This window comes from Physcomitrium patens, chromosome 5 (assembly GCF_059467195.1).
Source record: "Physcomitrium patens ecotype Gransden chromosome 5, ASM5946719v1, whole genome shotgun sequence".
Classification (NCBI taxonomy): domain Eukaryota; kingdom Viridiplantae; phylum Streptophyta; class Bryopsida; order Funariales; family Funariaceae; genus Physcomitrium; species Physcomitrium patens.
In genome coordinates, this window is record NC_143414.1 from 4,071,014 (window position 1) to 4,092,728 (window position 21,715).

General features: G+C 37.6%; 1 protein-coding gene, 3 long non-coding RNA genes and 7 other non-coding genes across 15 annotated transcripts; 7 read left to right on the forward strand and 4 right to left on the reverse strand.

Moving 5' to 3' along the window:
- Nucleotides 1-10,208: 10,208 nt before the first annotated feature.
- LOC112282342 (uncharacterized) lies at nt 10,209-13,065 on the forward strand. Its single transcript, XR_002969865.3, has 2 exons — nt 10,209-11,419; nt 12,433-13,065. It is a non-coding gene; the product is annotated as an uncharacterized LOC112282342 (long non-coding RNA).
- Nucleotides 11,578-11,660, forward strand: LOC112283030 (small nucleolar RNA SNORD24). The gene has a single exon (XR_002970009.1). It is a non-coding gene; the product is annotated as a small nucleolar RNA SNORD24 (small nucleolar RNA).
- LOC141045404 (uncharacterized) lies at nt 12,562-13,649 on the reverse strand. The gene is made up of 2 exons (XR_012217529.2): nt 13,512-13,649; nt 12,562-13,295 (listed from the first exon to the last, which is right to left on the reverse strand). It is a non-coding gene; the product is annotated as an uncharacterized LOC141045404 (long non-coding RNA).
- Nucleotides 13,650-13,861: 212 nt separating this feature from the next.
- TRNAA-AGC (transfer RNA alanine (anticodon AGC)) lies at nt 13,862-13,934 on the forward strand. The gene has a single exon. It is a non-coding gene; the product is annotated as a tRNA-Ala (tRNA).
- Nucleotides 13,935-13,936: 2 nt separating this feature from the next.
- TRNAT-AGU (transfer RNA threonine (anticodon AGU)) lies at nt 13,937-14,010 on the forward strand. Its single transcript has one exon. It is a non-coding gene; the product is annotated as a tRNA-Thr (tRNA).
- An 823-nt stretch (nt 14,011-14,833) lies between these two features.
- Nucleotides 14,834-15,998, reverse strand: LOC112282344 (uncharacterized). The gene is made up of 2 exons (XR_002969866.3): nt 15,629-15,998; nt 14,834-15,315 (listed from the first exon to the last, which is right to left on the reverse strand). It is a non-coding gene; the product is annotated as an uncharacterized LOC112282344 (long non-coding RNA).
- A 1,126-nt stretch (nt 15,999-17,124) lies between these two features.
- On the forward strand, nt 17,125-20,587 carry LOC112282345 (uncharacterized). 5 transcript variants are annotated; one of them, XR_002969867.3, is made up of 3 exons: nt 17,125-17,468; nt 19,464-19,792; nt 20,106-20,587. XR_002969867.3 is itself a non-coding variant. In XM_090250289.1 (2 exons), the coding sequence occupies exons 1-2, from the start codon at nt 17,140-17,142 to the stop codon at nt 19,519-19,521; spliced, it is 387 nt and encodes a 128-aa protein (XP_090106415.1). In that variant the 5' UTR covers nt 17,125-17,139; the 3' UTR covers nt 19,522-20,085. The 5 variants fall into 5 exon arrangements, 1 of the variants encoding a protein (XP_090106415.1); XM_090250289.1 differs by lacking the exon at nt 20,106-20,587 and having other exon boundaries at nt 19,464-20,085; XR_016502872.1 differs by lacking the exon at nt 20,106-20,587 and having other exon boundaries at nt 17,461-17,585; nt 19,464-20,085.
- On the forward strand, nt 17,901-17,989 carry LOC112283032 (small nucleolar RNA Z223). The gene has a single exon (XR_002970011.1). It is a non-coding gene; the product is annotated as a small nucleolar RNA Z223 (small nucleolar RNA).
- LOC112283028 (small nucleolar RNA SNORD14) lies at nt 18,165-18,285 on the forward strand. Its single transcript, XR_002970007.1, has one exon. It is a non-coding gene; the product is annotated as a small nucleolar RNA SNORD14 (small nucleolar RNA).
- An 823-nt stretch (nt 20,588-21,410) lies between the features above and the next one.
- Nucleotides 21,411-21,484, reverse strand: TRNAT-AGU (transfer RNA threonine (anticodon AGU)). The gene has a single exon. It is a non-coding gene; the product is annotated as a tRNA-Thr (tRNA).
- Nucleotides 21,485-21,486: 2 nt separating this feature from the next.
- TRNAA-AGC (transfer RNA alanine (anticodon AGC)) lies at nt 21,487-21,559 on the reverse strand. The gene has a single exon. It is a non-coding gene; the product is annotated as a tRNA-Ala (tRNA).
- Nucleotides 21,560-21,715: the final 156 nt, after the last annotated feature.

Genomic DNA, 21,715 nt, shown 5'->3' on the forward strand with positions numbered 1-21,715 from the left:
TGCTAAAAAATAATAGTATATTAAAAAACAAATTTTTCCAAGTGTAATAGAGAACATGTGATTGCAATCAAATCCAACATCTAATAAAGGTCCTATTCTTTTCTTAGATTCCTCACCGTGTTTTAAAATAGATATATATTTAGGACCTAAAAATCACAAAGTCTTTACATTATTAGATTTAAAAGTCTCACTCTATTTTATAGAATAGACTTTGTCAAAAAATAAGAAATATCTTTAGTGAAGAAAATTAAATCCATACATGTAGATGTCATAGATGGTTATTAGTTGTCTTGTGAAGATGTTATCCTTGAGATTATTTCTTTAAATATAGAAATTAAAGATGAAAAAAGCATAGTAATATTTAACATGATAAGGTCTCCTCTTAATCTAATTATTTTAGGATTATCATGATTAAAAAAATATAAGCCTCAAATAGATCGGATTTTTTATAATCTTAACTTTTTTTTAGTAGTTTAATCAATTTTTTTGTTATTCAAGTAGAAATACGTAAGTTTAATACATCCAAATCCTTATTAGTAGGTCCAAGAGCTTTTATGCATGTTGCAAAATAAGGATCACCTTTTGTTATATATGCCACGCCTATTTCTAATGGTTGAAAGTCATTAGGTAATATTCTTAACCAATATCAAGATTTCTAGGATGTTTTTAAAAATAAAAATGTAGATATTTTTCTAAAGCATTGTCTTTATGATTGTCCATCTACAAACTACAAAGTCTATTTGGACAACATCTTAATCTATTCTAATAATCCAAAGCACATGAAGTTCATATTCATCATGTATAATAAAAACTTGGAGATGCAAGATTATATGCTAAGTTAAAAAAGTATATATTCTATACTATTCAAGTTGATTTTTTAGGATAAGTCATTTTGAACAAATGACTAATGATGGATTCAAAGAAAATCTAGACTATCATAAATTGCAAGATTCCACAAACAATAAAATATATGCAATATTTTTTGAATTTTGCCATTTACTACCAGATCTTCATCAAGAAATTTTTTCAAGTTATAGCTCCACTTACACATTTGACTTATAAAGACAAAATTGGATGGAGTAAAGAAGCCAAAGCATAATTTGATGCTTTAAAGAAAGAATTTACTTTTGCACTAATTTTATATTGTATTGACATCTAGAAGGCTTTTTTTATGGAAATAAATACATAAGATTTTATTTTGGATGTAGTATTATTAAAAATAAGAGAAAATAACAAATTCTATATAATAGCTTTCTATTCCAAAAAGTTTTTAGTTGTCAAGAGAAAGAATTCTTTACAATTTTATATTCATTTCAAGAATAGCATCATTATCAAGAAGGCGCCTCAAGTCTAGTCACTATGTATATAGATTACAAGAACCTCAAATATTTCATGTTGGTACATATTTTGAATTGTTGTCAAGCTCATTAAAGCATGTCTTTATGAAGATTTGATTTCAAAATCACTTATTGATCTAAAAAACAACAAGGATTATTAGATGCCTTTTCTAGATATCCTTATCTTACATCAAAAAAAAAATGTGACTTTTGATCGATAAAGAACAATTCTCTTGAAACTAGAGCATTTTTACTTTTGAGTAATAAAATCAACATTGATTGTTGATTCAATCTTTGTCAAGGAAATTCAATCAAGTATGTCCCCTGATCTTTTTATTCATGATATCAAGAATAATTCTTTTAAATTTTATGATACTTCTAAGTTCAAGTTTAAAAATAATCTAGTCTATTTCAAGGAACAATTATACATTTCAAAAAATGAGGCATAAGTAAGTATTCTTCAAGCTCATCATGACTTTCTAGCAACCAAATATTTTGGATACAACAAGACTATAAAGCTAATATTAAGAGATTTTTGATAGCTTCAAATGTAGAAGGTAGTCAAAGACTTTGTATTGTCATGTGATATTTTTTCAAGATTCAAAACTCCTTACCATCAATCTTATGGAATTCTTTAGCGATTATCTATTCTAGAACAACAATAGTCTTTTATTTCTATAGATTTTATTAAAAATCTTTTAATCTCAAATTCATATAATTCTCTATTTGTGATAGTAGATTGTTTTACTAAAATGGCACATTTTATATTATATACAAAATCTATCATAAGTAAAGAAACTATTAAGTTTTTTTTTAACAATATCTATTTCTATTACAAATTATCCAAAGATATTATATTATATAGAAGAACAAAATTTATATCAAGATTTTAAAAAACCATTTTCAAGATTTAAAACACGGATATAAAGCATTCTTTGGCTTTTCATCTTCAAACTAATTGGCAATCAAAATGGATGAATCAAGTTTTGGAATCATATCTGAAGTGTACCATCAACTATCATCAAGATGATTAGAAAAAACTTTCACCATTGGCAAAGTTTGTATATAATAATTTGGTACATTCTTCCATTCAACAAACATCTTTCTTTATCAATTATAGTTATCATCTATGACTTGATACTTTTGACTTTTAAAAAGTTGATAGTTCTATGGAAAAAAAATTGATAAATTATTTGTCAAAGACACATGCAACAATAAAGGCATAGTTAAAAGAAGATCAAGAACAACAAAAGATTAGTACAAATAACTATTCTGAGAAATAACTATAATTTAATGTGAGTGATAAGATACAATTACTTTGTTGCAATATCAAGACTACTTATTCTTATGACAAATTAGACTATCATAAGCTTGAACCTTTTTCTATTAGTGAATAAATCAATCCTATTGCTTATCAATTATATCTAATAGAATCTATGAAGATCCATCCTATATTCTACATATTTCTTCTTGAGTCATATAAGATAGTGAATATCTTAAAAAGAAGACAAATACCACATCTTCTTATAAAAATAGATAATAATCAAGAATTTGAAATAAAAATAAATAAATTTAAGGCAATGCCAAAATAAGTTGGAATATCTTGTTCATTAGCATGGATATGATATTAATAAAATATACATAGGAGTCAGCAAAGAATCTTATAAATACAGCCAAGAGGGTTGAGACTTTTCATTGACAATATCTATCAAAATCAACATGATAAATAGCAAAGTCCATAAAAGATGATGACTGCTCTTCTTGAAACTTATTTCTAGTAGGAAAGGCAATGTCATAGATATACATATTTATTCTAATATTTATCTATATGATTAAATAGAAGTAGATAAAAATAAATTTATTTCATAGTATTTTCTAGAAAAGCTTTCTAGAAGCTTCATAGACATTGTTTTGACTTTACATGTATTTATAGTTGATTAATAGGTTAGAAACTTCATTAACAAGTTTATCATATATCAGTAGCTTACAAAACAAGCTAATTATGTGGTGCACATATAAAAAACTTGCTTTGTAAGTTCAGATACATGTCTTGTAAAGTCAACACATTTTAGAGGTTCTATAAAATATTACAATTTAGCTTCTAGTTAAGAATATATATGGAGGCAATAGTGAAGCCTTCTTCATTCTTGTTGATACCTTTGTAGTCCTTAGTCTTGTTTTAAGACTTTCTAGTCATCTTGTCTTTAGCAATAGCCATTCTAGTTTAATATTATATCATCTTTGAGTGATTATTTAGTCTTGTTGAGTGACAAAAGAGTGTATTGATCTTTTAATTCTTTAAAATTCATATCTTTGATATATAATCTATAGATGTTGTAATTTATGTATTCTATGCAATATATGTTCAAGCTAAAGTAGTTCCTCAATTGCTACAACAATAATAGTGTCACATAAATTTGTCACAAACAGAGAGATCTGTAAGTACAAGCTTGTGTATTATCTTGCATTTCATATATTAATATTAAAAGACTTCATAAGAAAAGTTTATCAATAGGCAAAGATGATTCATTTTCCAATCTTTGTCGTATTCTCTTGAATCCATCATTATGGACCAATTTGGAGAGTTGAGAAAGATCTACACATTTGAATAGTGAATGTTATTGAAGAAAAGAAGTCTAAAAGCTACAAACACTTAGCAACAGCAAGGATTGTAGTCTAAGAGAAGTATGGAGAAAGATGATTCTTACTTCCAACACTCTTTACTTATAGGTGGTGGTTTGCTCACCAATGAGGCAACTTCCATCCTTTTGATATTACATACATTTCTACCTTATCCAACTAAACCCTTGCTGCCACCACAATAACTTACTTTAATTCTTTGCTACCTTTTTACTATTAGCAACATACTATGTTTAATCTCTATGTGGTTGTAACTAAGCAAGTACTTGTTGATCTTCAACACTCCCACTTTGTTAATATTTAAAAGACTTTTAATCCTAATCTTTGAATCAAGTCATGATGTCTATCCTTCACTAATGCCTTCATAAGTACATCACCAAGCATGTCATTTGTAGTACAATACTTCATACATATTATTCCATCTTCAATCTTTTCACGTATGAAATGATGTTGAACATCAATGTATTTGGTCTTTGAGTGGTATTTTGGATTCTTGGCAAATGCAAGATATTTTTGATTATCACACGTACTTAGAGTTGCTTCTAATTGCACTAGACCAACGTCTTCTAAGAGTTGTCTTATCCATCACGCCTCCATTGCACAATGACTTGCTGCCATGTACTTTGCCTCCATCATTGATCTTGTAATGATAGGTTGTTTCTTGCAATTCCATGAAATGGCTCTCATTCCAATGAAGAACACATATCTTATTGTGGATCTTCTATTATTTACATTTCCAGCCCAATTCACATCACAATAACCTCACAAGTCAATGTTCTTACTACCAAGGCACAATTTGAAGTCTTTTGTATCATTTAAGTACCTCAATATCCTCTTTACCATTTTCCAATGTATTGGTCTAGCCTTAAACATGTGTTGGCTTACAACACTCACCGCATATGCAAGATCCACTCTTGTAGCCACAATTGCATACATGAATGAGCCTACTACTGCTTTGTATAGAATACTTTGTATCTCACCTTCAACTTGTGCAACCTCTTCATCCCTAAGCTTCATCAACTTCAAATTTGCCTCCAAGGGTGTTCCAATAGACTTGCACTCCTCCATGTTGAATCGTTTCAACACTTCTTCAATGTACTTAGTTTGACTCATTGTAATAGTCTTGTTACCATGATGTCTTCCAAATTCCACCCCCAAGCAATAGTGCTACTCTTCCAAATCACTCATCTCATATTCCTTCTCTAATTTGGCCTTCATCTAATCTATCTTTTCCATATTGTTAGCCAAGATGATTAAATCATCAATATAAAGGATTACAATCAACAAGAACTCTCTAGATTACATCACATACAATGATTGATCAACTTCACTCCTCACAAATCCTTCATTGACAAAGAAGGTGTCAATTCGTTGATACCATGCCCTTGGTGATTGCTTCAATCTACACAAGGATTTCTTCAATTTGCACATAAGATATTCTTTGCCTTGTTGTACAAATCCTTGAGGTTGGTCCTTGTAGATGTCTTCTTGTAATTCTCCATTCAAAAAGGCCGTCTTCACATCCATTTGGTGTATTTTCAAATCCATTGCTGTCCCAATTGCTACATTAGTCCTAATAGTGGTGAATTTGGCAACGGATGCATAAGTCTCATTGAAATCAATTCCAGCAACTTGTGAGTATCCTTTTCCAACTAAACTTGTCTTGTGCTCACCACCACACCCATTACATCTCTTTTACTCTTAAACACCCACTTACAACCAACACTAGATCGATTTGCTGGAAGAGGTGCCAATTTTCATGTACCATTGTCTATAAGAGATTGGTACTCTTCTTCTATAGCCTTCTCCAACTTGATTGCATCTTCACACTTCATAGCATCACACAAAGATAATGGATCAGCAAGAAAAGCAACATTTACATATTCTTTATTTACTTGAGGAAAGATGTGATCCTTCACCATTCGCCACGTTGCCTTTTTTCTCTCAAATGATATCTTCTTTCACTTATAGAAGAACATTCAACTTCTTGTACTCCTTGTTCTTTTCCAACTCTTAAACCTTGTCCTTTTTTACTCAATGGTTGGTACTCTTCATCATTATCATCATCCCAATCTTCAACATCTTCATTTCTTTCATTGCTAGTCCTAGCAATTGTAAGAGCCTTCATCTTTTCAACCTTCTTTGCCTTTTCATCTTCATCATCTTCATTGTCTTCATCTTCTTGTTTCTTTGCTGAATTCAAAGATGTGTCCACAAACAGACTATTACACCCACTTAGACACATCTCCAAGTGCTCACAAGCACTCTTATCCTCCAAAAACTCAATAACACGACTTTTGATGATCTTCTTGGTTTCTAAGTACATTAGCCTACATGCCTTAGTACCTTCAAAATAACCAAGAAATACACACTTTATACCTTTTGCATCAAGTTTGGACCTCATACAATCTGATGTTTTTGCATATGCAATGCAACCAAAAGTCCTTATATGGGAAATGCAAGGTTGTCTCCCACTCCAAGCTTCTTGTGGTGTCATTGATGCAAGAGCACTTATTGGACACTTATTTCTTGTATACATTGCATTCACCATAGCTTCCATCCAAAACTCATAGCCAAGGTTTTGAGTATAAAGCATACTCCTTGTTATCTCTACAATGGTTTGATTTGCCTTTTTAGCAACACCATTTTGTTGTGGAGTATATGCAGTTGTAGTTTGTCTAGAAATTCTTTCATTCTTCAAATAAACATCAAATTTCTTAGATATGTACTCACTTCCATTGTCCGTATGTAGCACCTTGATCTTGCATTCACTTTGTTTCTCAACAAGTGCTTTAAACTCCTTAAACCTCCAAAAGCATTCACTCTTGACTTTAAGAATGTAGATCCAAATCTTTCTTAAGTAATCATCAATGAAAGTAAGAAAATACCTTGATCCTCCAATACTTGTGTTCTTCATAGGTCCACATACATCCAAATAGACAATCTCCAGCAATTTGGTAGGACATGTTGCTACACTCTTTGGAAATGAGGCCCTTTGTTGTTTGTATTGTATGCATCCTTCACATGCAAGTTGTTTTGCATTATGGCTTGTATTGCCAAGATTTAAGCCACTTACCATGGTCTTGAGCTCTCTCATGCTCTTTACATTCAAATGGCCAAGGCGACGATGCCATATATTCAACTTATCTTGGTTTGATGTAAACTTAGCAAATGCGGCTACCTCCACTCCATTCACCTTTTTACAAATGAGGTAGTACAAATTTCCTTCTTTCAAGCCTTTGAAGACCTTGTATCCACTCAGTGTTCTTACAAAACATCCATTCATATCAAATTGAACTTTAAAACCTTCCGTTATAAGTTTACTCACTGAAAGTAGGTTTTGCTTCATCTTAGGCACATGAAAGACGTTTTTGAATCTGATTCTATTGGTTTGTCCATTCACAACCACCTCCACCATAATAGAGCCAATTCCAATGGCTTCACATATATCTCTATCTGCCAACACCACGTTTGATGCTGGAATAGCCTCATAAATATCAAATGAACACTTATAAGGTGTCCTATGCTTGGAACAACTTGAATCCACAATCCATCTTGACATGGCACCCATAGAGGTCCCATTTGTTGCCGTGAATGGATAATCTTGTCCTCCAAATTCATCTTGCATACTATTTGTATTCTCATTCTTCATCTTTTTGCCTTTGTAGCAATTTCGAGCAAAATGGCCTACTTTGCTACAAATGAAGCAAGATTTGACATTAGCTCGTTGATTTGAATAGTTGCCCTTGCCTTGACATGAGTAGAGTGCTGAATCTTCAGTTTGAGGCTTCTTTTCTTTCTTCTTGGTTACTTCATGGATAAGTCTTGCCTTCACATAATCCATTATAAGCTCTTTTAGCTTGATGGACTCTAATGCCAAAATAAGGTAGTTGTAGGATTTGGGAAGGCTCATTAGCAAGGTCATGACAATATCACTTTCTTGTAAAGGCTTGTCAACAATTGCTAGTTGATTTGCAAGAGCCTTTACCTTATTGTCATGAGCCATGAGGTCTTCACCTTCTTCCATCTTTCAAGTAAAGAACTTCCTCCCTGTATAGATGATGTTGGATAAGCTTTTGCTCTCATAGATGTTGCAAAGAGTCTTCCATGCTTCCGTTGGTCCTTTGCAAGAGATAATGTAGGAGAAGTTGGCTTCATCTATATTAGTTGCAATCAATCCAAAAGCCTTTTTTTCACGACGTTTGAACTCCTTCTTCTCCTTCATATCAGCATCTTTGCTTGGAGCCTCTTCACTTTCATCTACAATATCCCAAAGATCCAAAGATGCCAACCAAAGCTCCATTTTTATCTTCCAATAGTAGAAATTGTCACCTCTAAACTTCTCAATAACTCTCAATCCTTCACCCTTACTTGAAGCCATGTCTAAGAAAGAGTTGTATCAAAAAAGATTGTAAGAAGAAGTCCTAATGCTCTCAAAAATCAGTAAGAAGGTTTTGCTGCCTTAGAATCACAGAATCCTTCTTTGTGAACAAACTAGTGTTTTAATTCTCAAAAATACTTTCAACTTCACTTCTAAGACTTGTCATGAGTCTGATGACTTATCTAAGTGTCTCAAATCTGATTTTCCACTCTAATATCTCTCTTATGCTCACAAATCACCTCTATACACCATAAGAGGCCTTTTAAGCACAATTAGCAACTTTAGAACATGAAATCGTAAAGTTAGATTATCAAGGATCTATCTCAGAAAAATCACAATACAAACTTTGTCTATAGGTGAAAAACAAGACACTAACACTAAAATGATCTTAACCACAAGTAAGAGCAAACCATGATCTAGATCTGAATGTGAAAATTAGTTTTTTCCAAAGCCTAACAACAGCAACAACAACTTGATCTACTCCACACTTACAAAACGACTTCAAAGAACTTCAAAAAACACTCAAGCAAATGTGAGTGGGCCCATAACCTATTAAAGAAAAGAAGTCTAAAAGCTACAAACACTTACCATCAGCAAGGATTGTAGTCTAAGAGAAGTGTGGAGAAAGATGATTCTTACTTCCAACATTCTTTACTTATAGGTGGTGGTTTGCTCACCAACGAGGCAACTTCCATCCTTTTGATATTACATCCATTTCTACCTCATCCAACTAAATCCTTGGTGCCACCACAATAACTTACTTTAACTTTTTGCTGCCTTTTTATTATTAGCAACATACTATGCTTAATCTCTATGTGGATGTAACTAAGCAAGTACTTGCTGATCTTCAACAAATGTTTGATAGAATTCTAGTCATATGGTGTTCTTCAAAAAAAATGAGTTCTATCTTGATATTGAATTGAAATTAGTAGGTATTGATGATTGAGATGTCATGCATTGCTAAGTCTTAAATGACTTATTATTCTTTAAGGTCTAGATTGGTCACAAGCATTTCAAAATGTCCTAAAAGACTTAGTGATGAATTTGGTTATGATCTCATTTCAATTAATATGTTAGATATTTGTGGTAGTACTTTTCTATACTTATAGGTTGTAGATATTAAACTTATAGTTGTGTAACTAGATTAAGCATTGATTGAAAAATAATGGCACAATCAATAGAAATACAAGCTGCAAAGTTAATTCTTGTAATGGCCTCAGTAATTTTTACTACTACTTTAGTTTTCAAGTATAAAAACTATAAATAAAATAAAAATAAAATAAAATAAAATCCTTGGCTCAAGTAGCTACAATAACCATTGTCTTTCTTTGGCTCACTACTATTGTACTATTCTTCCCTCTTAAGACAAACAAGAAGCAAATTACATGTTTCTTTTATTTTTGCAATGCCAATTGCAACCAATATAATGCATCTACTCTTTTCAATATAATTTGAGTTGTATCAAATCAAATAATATCAACTTGATGTTACAACATGTAAAATGTGTTATATTTTAGAAAATCAATGGATATTAGAAAATAACCTATATTGATGCATAATATGCCTAAAAAAAAGAAAAAGACCCATTAATTTCTCTATGGAATAAAAATTAGGCTCCAATTGCATGTATAAAAGAATAATTGTAATAGCTTATCATGTTAAAAGATAGTTTTGATATTATCACAAAAGTAAGAGATAGATTTGCTATTATAAAAAATACAAGGATATTCTTGATATTTCAACATATTTAAGAGATATAAGTGATATTTTTCTTATATTATTTTAATTATTTTTGCACCCAATTCATTTGACTTTGCCATTTTTATTATCTTTTTTATTTAATGATACTATATACTATAAAAATAATTTTGAAATGTCTTACAAAAAGTAATTCAATTATTGTACCAAAGTGTTCTTATTCTTTCAATAGCCTTTGTAAATATATAACTAAACGTCGAATTATAAGATGTGTATAATAAACTTTTATTGAGTTTTACATTATTTTGTGAATAGCTTTCAAAACCACATCTTACAAAAAATATATATATATTAAAACCTGAGCACTGAAATCTTTACAAGTTTTGTTAATACATTGATAATGTTTTTCATAAATCCAAAAACTTTTGTTGATGCTCTATTAATTTTGCAAAAGAATCGATGGACTTAACCCCAAAGATAAATTTTGTCTCTTAGATTGTTATTTATAGGGCTTGAGTAACGGCAAAACCCTATGCCAAAGTAAACATACTTCTATTTTACAGATACAAACATGTGTTGCAAACGATGGCACTCAATATTAGAGCATATCACTCAACTGACACCTACTATTTATACTCTTAATTGTACTGAAACTTTTACAATGCCACAACATTGTTTAGTGCAATTGCAATATTCAACTAATACCTTGAGTTCTCTAACTTGACTGGACAATGCTCATCAATCTAGAGTTCCTAAGTAATAAAGGAATACCACGAATTTTCACAACAGCTTAAACTAATCATTTGGTACCCATAAATTATAAAATTCATTTACCTCCATTCCACATTTACAAGTTCATTATTGGTGGGCCCATCCCTGCTTTACACAACGTTGAACACAAGCAAATGGATTCACTCACATTCACACAAACGGAAGACAACCAAAACTGAGGCCAAGTTTCCGAAGAAAATGGCAAGCCACACCAAGCAAACAAAAATTCTCGACGATAACAGGTACAGCTGGATGCGGAGGGGCGGCGGACTAAATGACGACTCCGAGAAGCCAGCACGGCGCCAGGAAGAGGGGGACGAAGGACGAGGACTAGGAGGGGATGGGAAGGAGGGAAAGGGGCAGGCAAGGAAGGAGAGGAAGCACAACACACACACACACACACCCCGAACCCTAACTAACAAACTCCCTCACTCCCTTCCTACATTTCACTAGCCCTAATTTCTGCCCATCATCTCATATAATGCCCCCCTCCTGTCCCATGTTCTATCATGGCCGCCACGGAGGGTGCTGTAGGCGAGGGTTGCCCGAGCACCGTTTGCAAGGTCTCGGCTGCGCGCAGTCGGCCAGAAAGGTAGCGAGTGCCTTGCGGTTCTTTGAGCCTGTTGGCTGATGGTGGCGTCATCGCCGGGTCTAACCCAAGCGGTGTTGGGGAGGGGTTTCGTATTGTGTGCGATGTGAGGAACGTCGGTTGTTAGGATATCGGTGTCGTGTGTCGGGTGGGAGAGTGTCGGCCGGTGATTATAAACGTATTTGCTACTCTTGATGGCTTCGGCCAGCTGATTAAACACAATACCACTAAGATCGATGAGGCCTTGCGTGCGCGGGCAGAGTGCGTGTTGGTTGGTTAGGGGTGTCGGGTTGCTGATGATGAAGAAGCATGTATCAACTTTGTTACTGAATCCGGTTGTGGATGGGGATGTAACATCTTATCTTCTCTCTGAGGCAAGGTGCTGCGGCAGTAGTTTTGAAGTAGTGTATGGACGCTGGCGTGGTATACGTAGGATCGATGCACAATGCACCCCGGGCAGCTCTGATTTGAGAGGATGAATCGGCCCTAAGCATGTGCTAGAGATGCATGTGTGAAGCTCTTGCCGGTTGCGAAGCCGGTGGAGAGTGACACTGGGTCTGTCTCGTGTTACTTGCCTTATGTGATTCTCCATACTGCAAGCGTCAAAATGAGCAGATACATTTATGCTGAGAAGTAGTTTGGGGGGTGGTGGCGTGTGATGGGAGGGTAGGGGGAAGTTGAGTGGGTGTGGGAGTGAGAAGTGTGGAGGGTTGGGGGAGGGCAGGTGAGTTCTCCGTGATGACGATTTATAGATGACGAATCTGAGCTTAAGGCGCAGGCGAAGGTCAGTGGATCCGCGTATGCGATGTCTTATCGCATGCGTGCGTGAGGCTGCCGGAGGCTGCGAACCGCTGGGTTGCCAGTTGCTCTGAAGCACAAACGAGGCATTTGTCTGAGAGGATGATACAAGTGTGTGGGATTTCTGAGCTGGGGCGGGGCGGTGGGGGGGGAAGTCTGTAGGGGCACAGCCTGATGATGCAGTCTATAATCTTTGAGACCTGATTGCCGTGTGGCAGTGTTGAGAAACAGCAGACCCTGAAGGCTTGGGTAGAAGGTGGGGTGGATGTGGTATAGGGAGGAGTGGATGGGAAATGTGGATGACGGTGAAGATATTACATGCAGTCAATACGCTGCGGAGGTCTAGCTTTGGTGCGATGGGCTAGAAGTGACGGCTGACATGTTCCCTGCGAGCAGAGAGAAATATGCGCTGAGATTGGATTGAGGGCCTCATCTCTAAAGCAGAGCATAAGAGCGGCCGGGCTTGAAACTTCAGGGCAGCGGCTTTGAAATGCTTTGAGGTGCAGGCAGAAGTGATGAGAACCCCTCCGGGATCCAGTGATGCTGGGTGAGCTGAGAGCCTCGAAAGGGTTGCAGATATCTATTCTGTCCTCGTTGCAAATGGGTGATGATGATTACTACAGGTCATCTGAGCACGCCAACGAGGTTCTATGTTTGAATAGTCAGTTTTGTACATTACATCAACAGAATCGATCACTGCCGTAGAAGCAAGTATAGTTTACAGTATGACAAAGGAATACTACCTGTTGAAAGTGTAAATGAAGGGGAGTGTCGGTCTGAATATTTTCAGATTACTTTATACTAACTTTTCAGCCTGGAACCAAAGTGGAGGATATTGCTCATTGAACTTATTCTGGACCAGGATGAGGGAAACGTGCTAGTTTCCGTCTTTGCTGCAGACGCACATTGAGAGCGTACATGGTGACTTCTCTAAATTGCATGATACCTAGCTCAGTTTTATCTGGGTGTGTCTGTCATAAATGTCTTTCGTTTGTGAATTCCACACAGAAACGTCTAGGTTGCTTGATTACGGGATATAACACAGATTCTTCGCCAGTCACCCAAGCAATATGCGTAGAACCTGGTTGTGGGGAAGTTTTTGATAGTCTCTCTTAGATAAAAGCCCATGTCATGTGAAGGTTGTATACTATTATGTTGTGAAATTTGTGGCGTACTTATGTTGAAAAACAAACACTAAACCCTAAACACATGAAGGAGTGGAGACCTTGATTCGGTGTCCAAACCCTGGTTGCTTGCATAGTTGCACCAAGCTATATGCAGGATGAGGTTTGTGTACCTGTTTTTCTGTTCGATATTTTTTAAAGGTTGTCCATGTGATGAATAATACAGTGGAGTTATAATACCGCAGAGTATAGTTGCATAATTTCAGAGATATTTTTGTAGGGGTTGTCTTCACAGAAATTTGTTCGTAAGGTTCATTTCGTAAGATCGAAGTGGGAGGCATGTGGTAGAATAATTGCAGTGGCTGGGAAAGTTTTTATAAATCACTTTTCAGTGCGGCGGTGTCGACGCAATGAGGAACGGTGGGTGGAATGGAGAGTAATGGAGAGTGTTCAGGTGCGATGGAAACGGGTGTAAAACGGACAGGCGGTTGAAGGTGGGACATCGGAAGAAGGCTTCTACCGCGGGGATGTAGCTCAGATGGTAGAGCGCTCGCTTAGCATGCGAGAGGTATGGGGATCGATACCCCACTTCTCCACAGCTTCTATAGCTCAGTTGGCTAGAGCACCCGTTTAGTAAGCGGGAGGTCCTGAGTTCAACTCTCAGTGGAAGCATCGAGAGCTCTTTTGTCAGCAAGGAGGGAGTTAAAAATGAAAACTAGAGTTTTATTCAGGGTGCACCTCGCGTCTCGCCAGTGCAGATCCGTCCTCCCTCCGCACTCACCCACACTTCATCACCTCCACCCACCGCATTTCCGCTTCTTACATGCTTTCCGCTGCACGTCGAAGTGTTCATTGGAAAACCCACTGGCTGAATGGCCGAACATTTTAAGGAAATTTTCTCGTGTTGATTTTGTGCTTCTGTGAACTGTGGAGTGTATGCATGGCTGCCAGCATTTGTTCTCAGTTTTTTTAGACTTCTCAACGAGTGTCCAATTACTTGTGTTTTTCATGATTCATGAAGAACTGGGGGTAGTCACTACAGTTATGGAGTAATTGTTGCATTTTTTAAAAACCTTTGTTTATAATATGTTTGTAATTCTTTTCCATCTTTCGCTTCATTTGTATCTTTTCTTTCTTTTTATTCTTTTCCCGTTTTTGATCTTCTGCGTATCCTACTTGTAACGATTCTTTCGTTCATTTCATGACACAAGTGAAGCAGTGCAACTCGCTGACCGCGCCACTCATTTACATGGGTAATACCGTGAACAGTCTAAGAAAGTGGGTGAGTAGAGAAGCTTATGAGCATCCCGGCGGAATGTCCCCAGTTCAAGTGACATACAATCGGATCAGTTCCCAGATGGTCGTTGGAACACCCCAGCACATCTGCCGACCCTTTGGAGATAGATAAACAACATTGCACGCTGTGAAGCACACGACCAAAGCTAATACGCGCTGATCCAGAAGGTAGACAATCCCGCACAATGGATTCAAACTATTGCCCCCAATCAAATAGTAGCTCACTGACATTTCAGAATATTACTTGATATTTCACCAAATCACCTACCTCGCGTGGTGGTTGATTTCGAAATATCGAAAGAGTACCACATTGGCTCAGCTCTCTTTCCTCTTTGATTCCATACCACACTGCCTAACACCAAAGTTTGAACAATGATATTTAAGATTTGATAATTCAAGAGATCCTAGAAATATCAGGTGCCGAAATCCAATTACTGGGTTATGCAAAAGTGCGGAGCCTGAACGTTCTAATTTATTAGTAGATATGTTCTAAATAACTGTCAAAAGAATATCAACATGTGTAAATCTAATTAACTTTACTTAGGAATACACATGATAATTCTCACAAGCATGGGGCCTGTAGCAGCTGTATTGGCACCATCACAACACATCGAGCTCATGGAGATTCCAATCTAGCGTAGCAGTGTCAACCAGAGGGGCCAAGCAGACGTACTTGTGCACCTGCAAGGAATAAAATAATGTTCACCTTAAAGATTGCAGGATAGAGATGTATTAACTTCGAGAGATGACAAAATTTGTGGATTATACTTCATGGCAAAATAAGTTATTCTACCGAAACTGTTTCAAAGTGAGCATACAGAACGTTGTAATTGTGGTATCTGCAGCAGATCTAATACAAGATTCATAAGATTGAAGTCTGCTTGGTCTGAGCCACCACAACGACTTCAGCCAGGGGAGAACTGAAGTCAGTTACTGGAAAGCGTTACAAACTGTGTTAAAAACTGTTGCAACCCTTTCGAGGCTCTTAGCTCACCCAGCATCACTGGGTCCTGGAGGGGTTCTCATCACTTCTGCCTGCACCTCAAAGCATTTCAAAGCCGCTGCCCTGAAGTTTCAAGCCCGGCCGCTCTTATGCTCTGCTTTAGAGATGAGGCCCTCAATCCAATCTCAGCGCATATTTCTCTCTGCTCGCAGGGAACATGTCAGCCGTCACTTCTAGCCCATCGCACCAAAGCTAGACCTCCGCAGCGTATTGACTGCATGTAATATCTTCACCGTCATCCACATTTCCCATCCACTCCTCCCTATACCACATCCACCCCACCTTCTACCCAAGCCTTCAGGGTCTGCTGTTTCTCAACACTGCCACACGGCAATCAGGTCTCAAAGATTATAGACTGCATCATCAGTCTCTGATGAAAGCAGCAAACACATTTCATAGCATGATGATCTTGCTCATTCACATTGAGCCAGAGTCCTGAGCACACCACATGGAGTGGAGTGACATTGGACTCAATTAATCATCACATGACCAAGAAGATTTGACTTTAACAACTCCAAGTTTATATATATATATATATATATATTTATAGTTCATAACTTGTTCTTTTAAAAACAAGTTTTTTTCTCTCTCTCAACCATCATCCTTTTCTTAAAGCAAAGAAAGAGAAAAATGTACAAAAGCACAATATTAGCATAATATTAGCTAGTTGTTGGCAAAGAGGTCACATGGAATGTATCAATATCAATTGGAGATGTTGCATTAATAATTCATAATTTTTATTGCATATTTTTATGTAAAAAAAAAATAAGAATGTATTACCACACTTTTACAATATAATCTACAAATTTGTACATTGTTGTCATTATTTTTTATTTTATTTTATTTTCTTTCTCTTAATTTTAGTTTATTTTTAATCTTGTTCATTCATAGTTTCTTTATAGGTGTTCAAAACTTTGTTGAGAACCTTCTTTAAATTAAAGTACTTATATATGATTTAAAGCATTGTAAGTATTTTAAAACAATAAAACTATGGTTTTTAAGATTTTAATTTTAAAATTAAAATTCAAAATTATTTAAATATATGGATTTGTTTTATTTTCAAGTATTTTTTTTAATTTTGTTTTTCGTCATCTCCATAAAAAAATCAATTTATTATTAAATTACTTACTTATACTGTTGATAGAAAACTTGAAGAAACAAAACATCGTATCTTTTTTGTGAGACAAGACATTTCAAACCTTGATTTGTTATTACTGGAATTTTTTTATTTTAAAATTCAATAACCTACTAAATTATAAAAAAAAAAAATCATTTTTTAGAAGTAAATAAAGAATAAAATAAAAATATTGTTACACTAGTTATATTTCAAAATTCACTCAGTATAAGAATACAAAAAAGTATTAATAATTGTACAAAAATATCATTAATATTTAATATTAAAATAAAATATTAATTTATATTTAATTTGTGAATAATAAATAATTTGTAAACAGTTCTGACCTCCAACCCCTGGGATACCTACAAAATATAGTCGGGCAGAAATGGAAAATCATGTGCAAGGGGCAGACCAAGTCTGGACATCTAGCGGGCAGCACACTGCTATGACTTGCTGCCAGCACGGAGGTTTGGATGGACGTCGTTACTATAACACTTCATCCAATTACGAACATTTGTTAGAACAACGGCCTAGATGTCTATCCATCCATCCACCCCACTTTGCATTTCTCCAGCATTCATTCTTTTTTAGGGTTTCATTCAGAATTAGGGCTTTGCTGGCCGTCTGTGTTACAATTCAGCTTCGGAGATGCAAATCGTCTTTCGAATGCGTGTACATATGCTTCCGTGCCGACTGCGATATCTCCATTGATCAGTTAGTTGTCTTGCTCACTTGGTCATCTTCAGCTTTACCTGAGTGCTACTAAGCGCAGAATTGTAGTTTTAGGGGTCGGACTGGTGTTGTAAGGTTCTTGTATTTGCGGATTGGTTGGTATGTATGCGATTTTTCTATAACTCACAGTTGTAGCTGGCACTGTCCGTTATAGCTTACGAAGCTACTCAAACCTTGCTCCGTAGTCTGGGAAGTCTGAGCCAGAATTGGTTGTTCCTCGTTATCGATGTAGCTCAATCCCGTGTGTACAACACGGTGTGTGCTCTTTATCTTTGCACTGGAAGTTGAATGGTGGATTGCTAGAGTGGTTGGGCGAGTGGGCAGTTAGGCAGACGCACATGTCTGGATTAACAATCGGGCATTGGCCCCACATGTATCGATGCTTGTTTTTGGGGCGGATTTGCGAGTAGAGTGTCGAAGCAGTGATGATCGAAATACCAGTATAAGCCAGTTCTGCTACTGAGAATTTGTGAATGAGAAACTGGTGAAGAACTGAGCTTGGGAGTTGCAGTGTAGGAGAGGTGCGAGGGGTGTTTCGCGGTGACGACAAGAAAATTTCGTCAAGCTCAACAGACTTGATACGGGGACAGAAATATAATTTCGCATCCCATATGATAGTTAACCCGCTGATCTGAACGAACACCTGGTTGAATGGGGAGACAGAGAGGGGAGAGTGGAGGTCGATGATGAAGAATCCTAGGCTTGTTTCCTAAACATTCGCAGTGGCCGCCTAAAGCTTTCGTCTTGCGGGACTAGAGAGCTAATGCAGCTTCCAAACCTTCCTTGGACGTCTGAGACTATAGAGACAATGGTAAAGTCAAGGACCACACGATCGAACTTGGTTCTGTCGAGGCACAGAAATATAGTCAGTGGTGACAGATTCACTTAAAACGAGTCTGTCAGTATGTACCTTTCTACACAACACCGTTGAGGTGGAAAGGTAGAATTTACCAGTGGATTCGAACATGGTACGGTTATCAGTCGCGCAGTATCAATTTTGCCAGTGGACTTGGAAATAAGGGTGATTGGCATGCACGGGGTTTTCCACATTTATACGTGGACTTCTATAGCTCATAAACTGTGTTCCGTGTGAAATCCCACACAGATTGCCAATTACCTAAATCTTTGGAGATAGAAATCACCACGATTCCGATGGGTTAGGATTGTTTCTCCCTGATAAGAATCGTGTATATCGAAAACTCCGAGCATGAGAATTTGAAATTTCCTCTTCGACTCTGCTATGTAATCTGGTTGCTGATGATGAAGAAGCATGTATCAACTTTGTTACTGAATCCGGTTGTGGGTGGGGATGTAACATCTTATCTTCTCTCTGAGGCAAGGTGCTGCGGCAGTAGTTTTGAAGTAGTGTATGGACGCTGGCGTGGTATACGTAGGATCGATGCACAATGCACCCCGGGCAGCTCTGATTTGAGAGGATGAATCGGCCCTAAGCATGTGCTAGAGATGCATGTGTGAAGCTCTTGCCGGTTGCGAAGCCGGTGGAGAGTGACACTGGGTCTGTCTCGTGTTACTTGCCTTATGTGATTCTCCATACTGCAAGCGTCAAAATGAGCAGATACATTTATGCTGAGAAGTAGTTTGGGGGGTGGTGGCGTGTGATGGGAGGGTAGGGGGAAGTTGAGTGGGTGTGGGAGTGAGAAGTGTGGAGGGTTGGGGGAGGGCAGGTGAGTTCTCCGTGATGACGATTTATAGATGACGAATCTGAGCTTAAGGCGCAGGCGAAGGTCAGTGGATCCGCGTATGCGATGTCTTATCGCATGCGTGCGTGAGGCTGCCGGAGGCTGCGAACCGCTGGGTTGCCAGTTGCTCTGAAGCACAAACGAGGCATTTGTCTGAGAGGATGATACAAGTGTGTGGGATTTCTGAGCTGGGGCGGGGCGGTGGGGGGGGAAGTCTGTAGGGGCACAGCCTGATGATGCAGTCTATAATCTTTGAGACCTGATTGCCGTGTGGCAGTGTTGAGAAACAGCAGACCCTGAAGGCTTGGGTAGAAGGTGGGGTGGATGTGGTATAGGGAGGAGTGGATGGGAAATGTGGATGACGGTGAAGATATTACATGCAGTCAATACGCTGCGGAGGTCTAGCTTTGGTGCGATGGGCTAGAAGTGACGGCTGACATGTTCCCTGCGAGCAGAGAGAAATATGCGCTGAGATTGGATTGAGGGCCTCATCTCTAAAGCAGAGCATAAGAGCGGCCGGGCTTGAAACTTCAGGGCAGCGGCTTTGAAATGCTTTGAGGTGCAGGCAGAAGTGATGAGAACCCCTCCAGGACCCAGTGATGCTGGGTGAGCTAAGAGCCTCGAAAGGGTTGCAACAGTTTTTAACACAGTTTGTAACGCTTTCCAGTAACTGACTTCAGTTCTCCCCTGGCTGAAGTCGTTGTGGTGGCTCAGACCAAGCAGACTTCAATCTTATGAATCTTGTATTAGATCTGCTGCAGATACCACAATTACAACGTTCTGTATGCTCACTTTGAAACAGTTTCGGTAGAATAACTTATTTTGCCATGAAGTATAATCCACAAATTTTGTCATCTCTCGAAGTTAATACATCTCTATCCTGCAATCTTTAAGGTGAACATTATTTTATTCCTTGCAGGTGCACAAGTACGTCTGCTTGGCCCCTCTGGTTGACACTGCTACGCTAGATTGGAATCTCCATGAGCTCGATGTGTTGTGATGGTGCCAATACAGCTGCTACAGGCCCCATGCTTGTGAGAATTATCATGTGTATTCCTAAGTAAAGTTAATTAGATTTACACATGTTGATATTCTTTTGACAGTTATTTAGAACATATCTACTAATAAATTAGAACGTTCAGGCTCCGCACTTTTGCATAACCCAGTAATTGGATTTCGGCACCTGATATTTCTAGGATCTCTTGAATTATCAAATCTTAAATATCATTGTTCAAACTTTGGTGTTAGGCAGTGTGGTATGGAATCAAAGAGGAAAGAGAGCTGAGCCAATGTGGTACTCTTTCGATATTTCGAAATCAACCACCACGCGAGGTAGGTGATTTGGTGAAATATCAAGTAATATTCTGAAATGTCAGTGAGCTACTATTTGATTGGGGGCAATAGTTTGAATCCATTGTGCGGGATTGTCTACCTTCTGGATCAGCGCGTATTAGCTTTGGTCGTGTGCTTCACAGCGTGCAATGTTGTTTATCTATCTCCAAAGGGTCGGCAGATGTGCTGGGGTGTTCCAACGACCATCTGGGAACTGATCCGATTGTATGTCACTTGAACTGGGGACATTCCGCCGGGATGCTCATAAGCTTCTCTACTCACCCACTTTCTTAGACTGTTCACGGTATTACCCATGTAAATGAGTGGCGCGGTCAGCGAGTTGCACTGCTTCACTTGTGTCATGAAATGAACGAAAGAATCGTTACAAGTAGGATACGCAGAAGATCAAAAACGGGAAAAGAATAAAAAGAAAGAAAAGATACAAATGAAGCGAAAGATGGAAAAGAATTACAAACATATTATAAACAAAGGTTTTTAAAAAATGCAACAATTACTCCATAACTGTAGTGACTACCCCCAGTTCTTCATGAATCATGAAAAACACAAGTAATTGGACACTCGTTGAGAAGTCTAAAAAAACTGAGAACAAATGCTGGCAGCCATGCATACACTCCACAGTTCACAGAAGCACAAAATCAACACGAGAAAATTTCCTTAAAATGTTCGGCCATTCAGCCAGTGGGTTTTCCAATGAACACTTCGACGTGCAGCGGAAAGCATGTAAGAAGCGGAAATGCGGTGGGTGGAGGTGATGAAGTGTGGGTGAGTGCGGAGGGAGGACGGATCTGCACTGGCGAGACGCGAGGTGCACCCTGAATAAAACTCTAGTTTTCATTTTTAACTCCCTCCTTGCTGACAAAAGAGCTCTCGATGCTTCCACTGAGAGTTGAACTCAGGACCTCCCGCTTACTAAACGGGTGCTCTAGCCAACTGAGCTATAGAAGCTGTGGAGAAGTGGGGTATCGATCCCCATACCTCTCGCATGCTAAGCGAGCGCTCTACCATCTGAGCTACATCCCCGCGGTAGAAGCCTTCTTCCGATGTCCCACCTTCAACCGCCTGTCCGTTTTACACCCGTTTCCATCGCACCTGAACACTCTCCATTACTCTCCATTCCACCCACCGTTCCTCATTGCGTCGACACCGCCGCACTGAAAAGTGATTTATAAAAACTTT

What these genes read in the sequence shown, in the direction of transcription:
- LOC112282345 (XM_090250289.1), top strand. Translation starts at nt 17,140, where the DNA reads ATGGAAAATCATGTGCAAGGGGCAGACCAAGTCTGGACATCTAGCGGG. An exon ending in TGCGATATCTCCATTGATCA is followed by an intron (nt 17,469 to 19,463) that starts GTTAGTTGTCTT and finishes GCCGTGTGGCAG; the next exon opens with TGTTGAGAAACAGCAGACCC.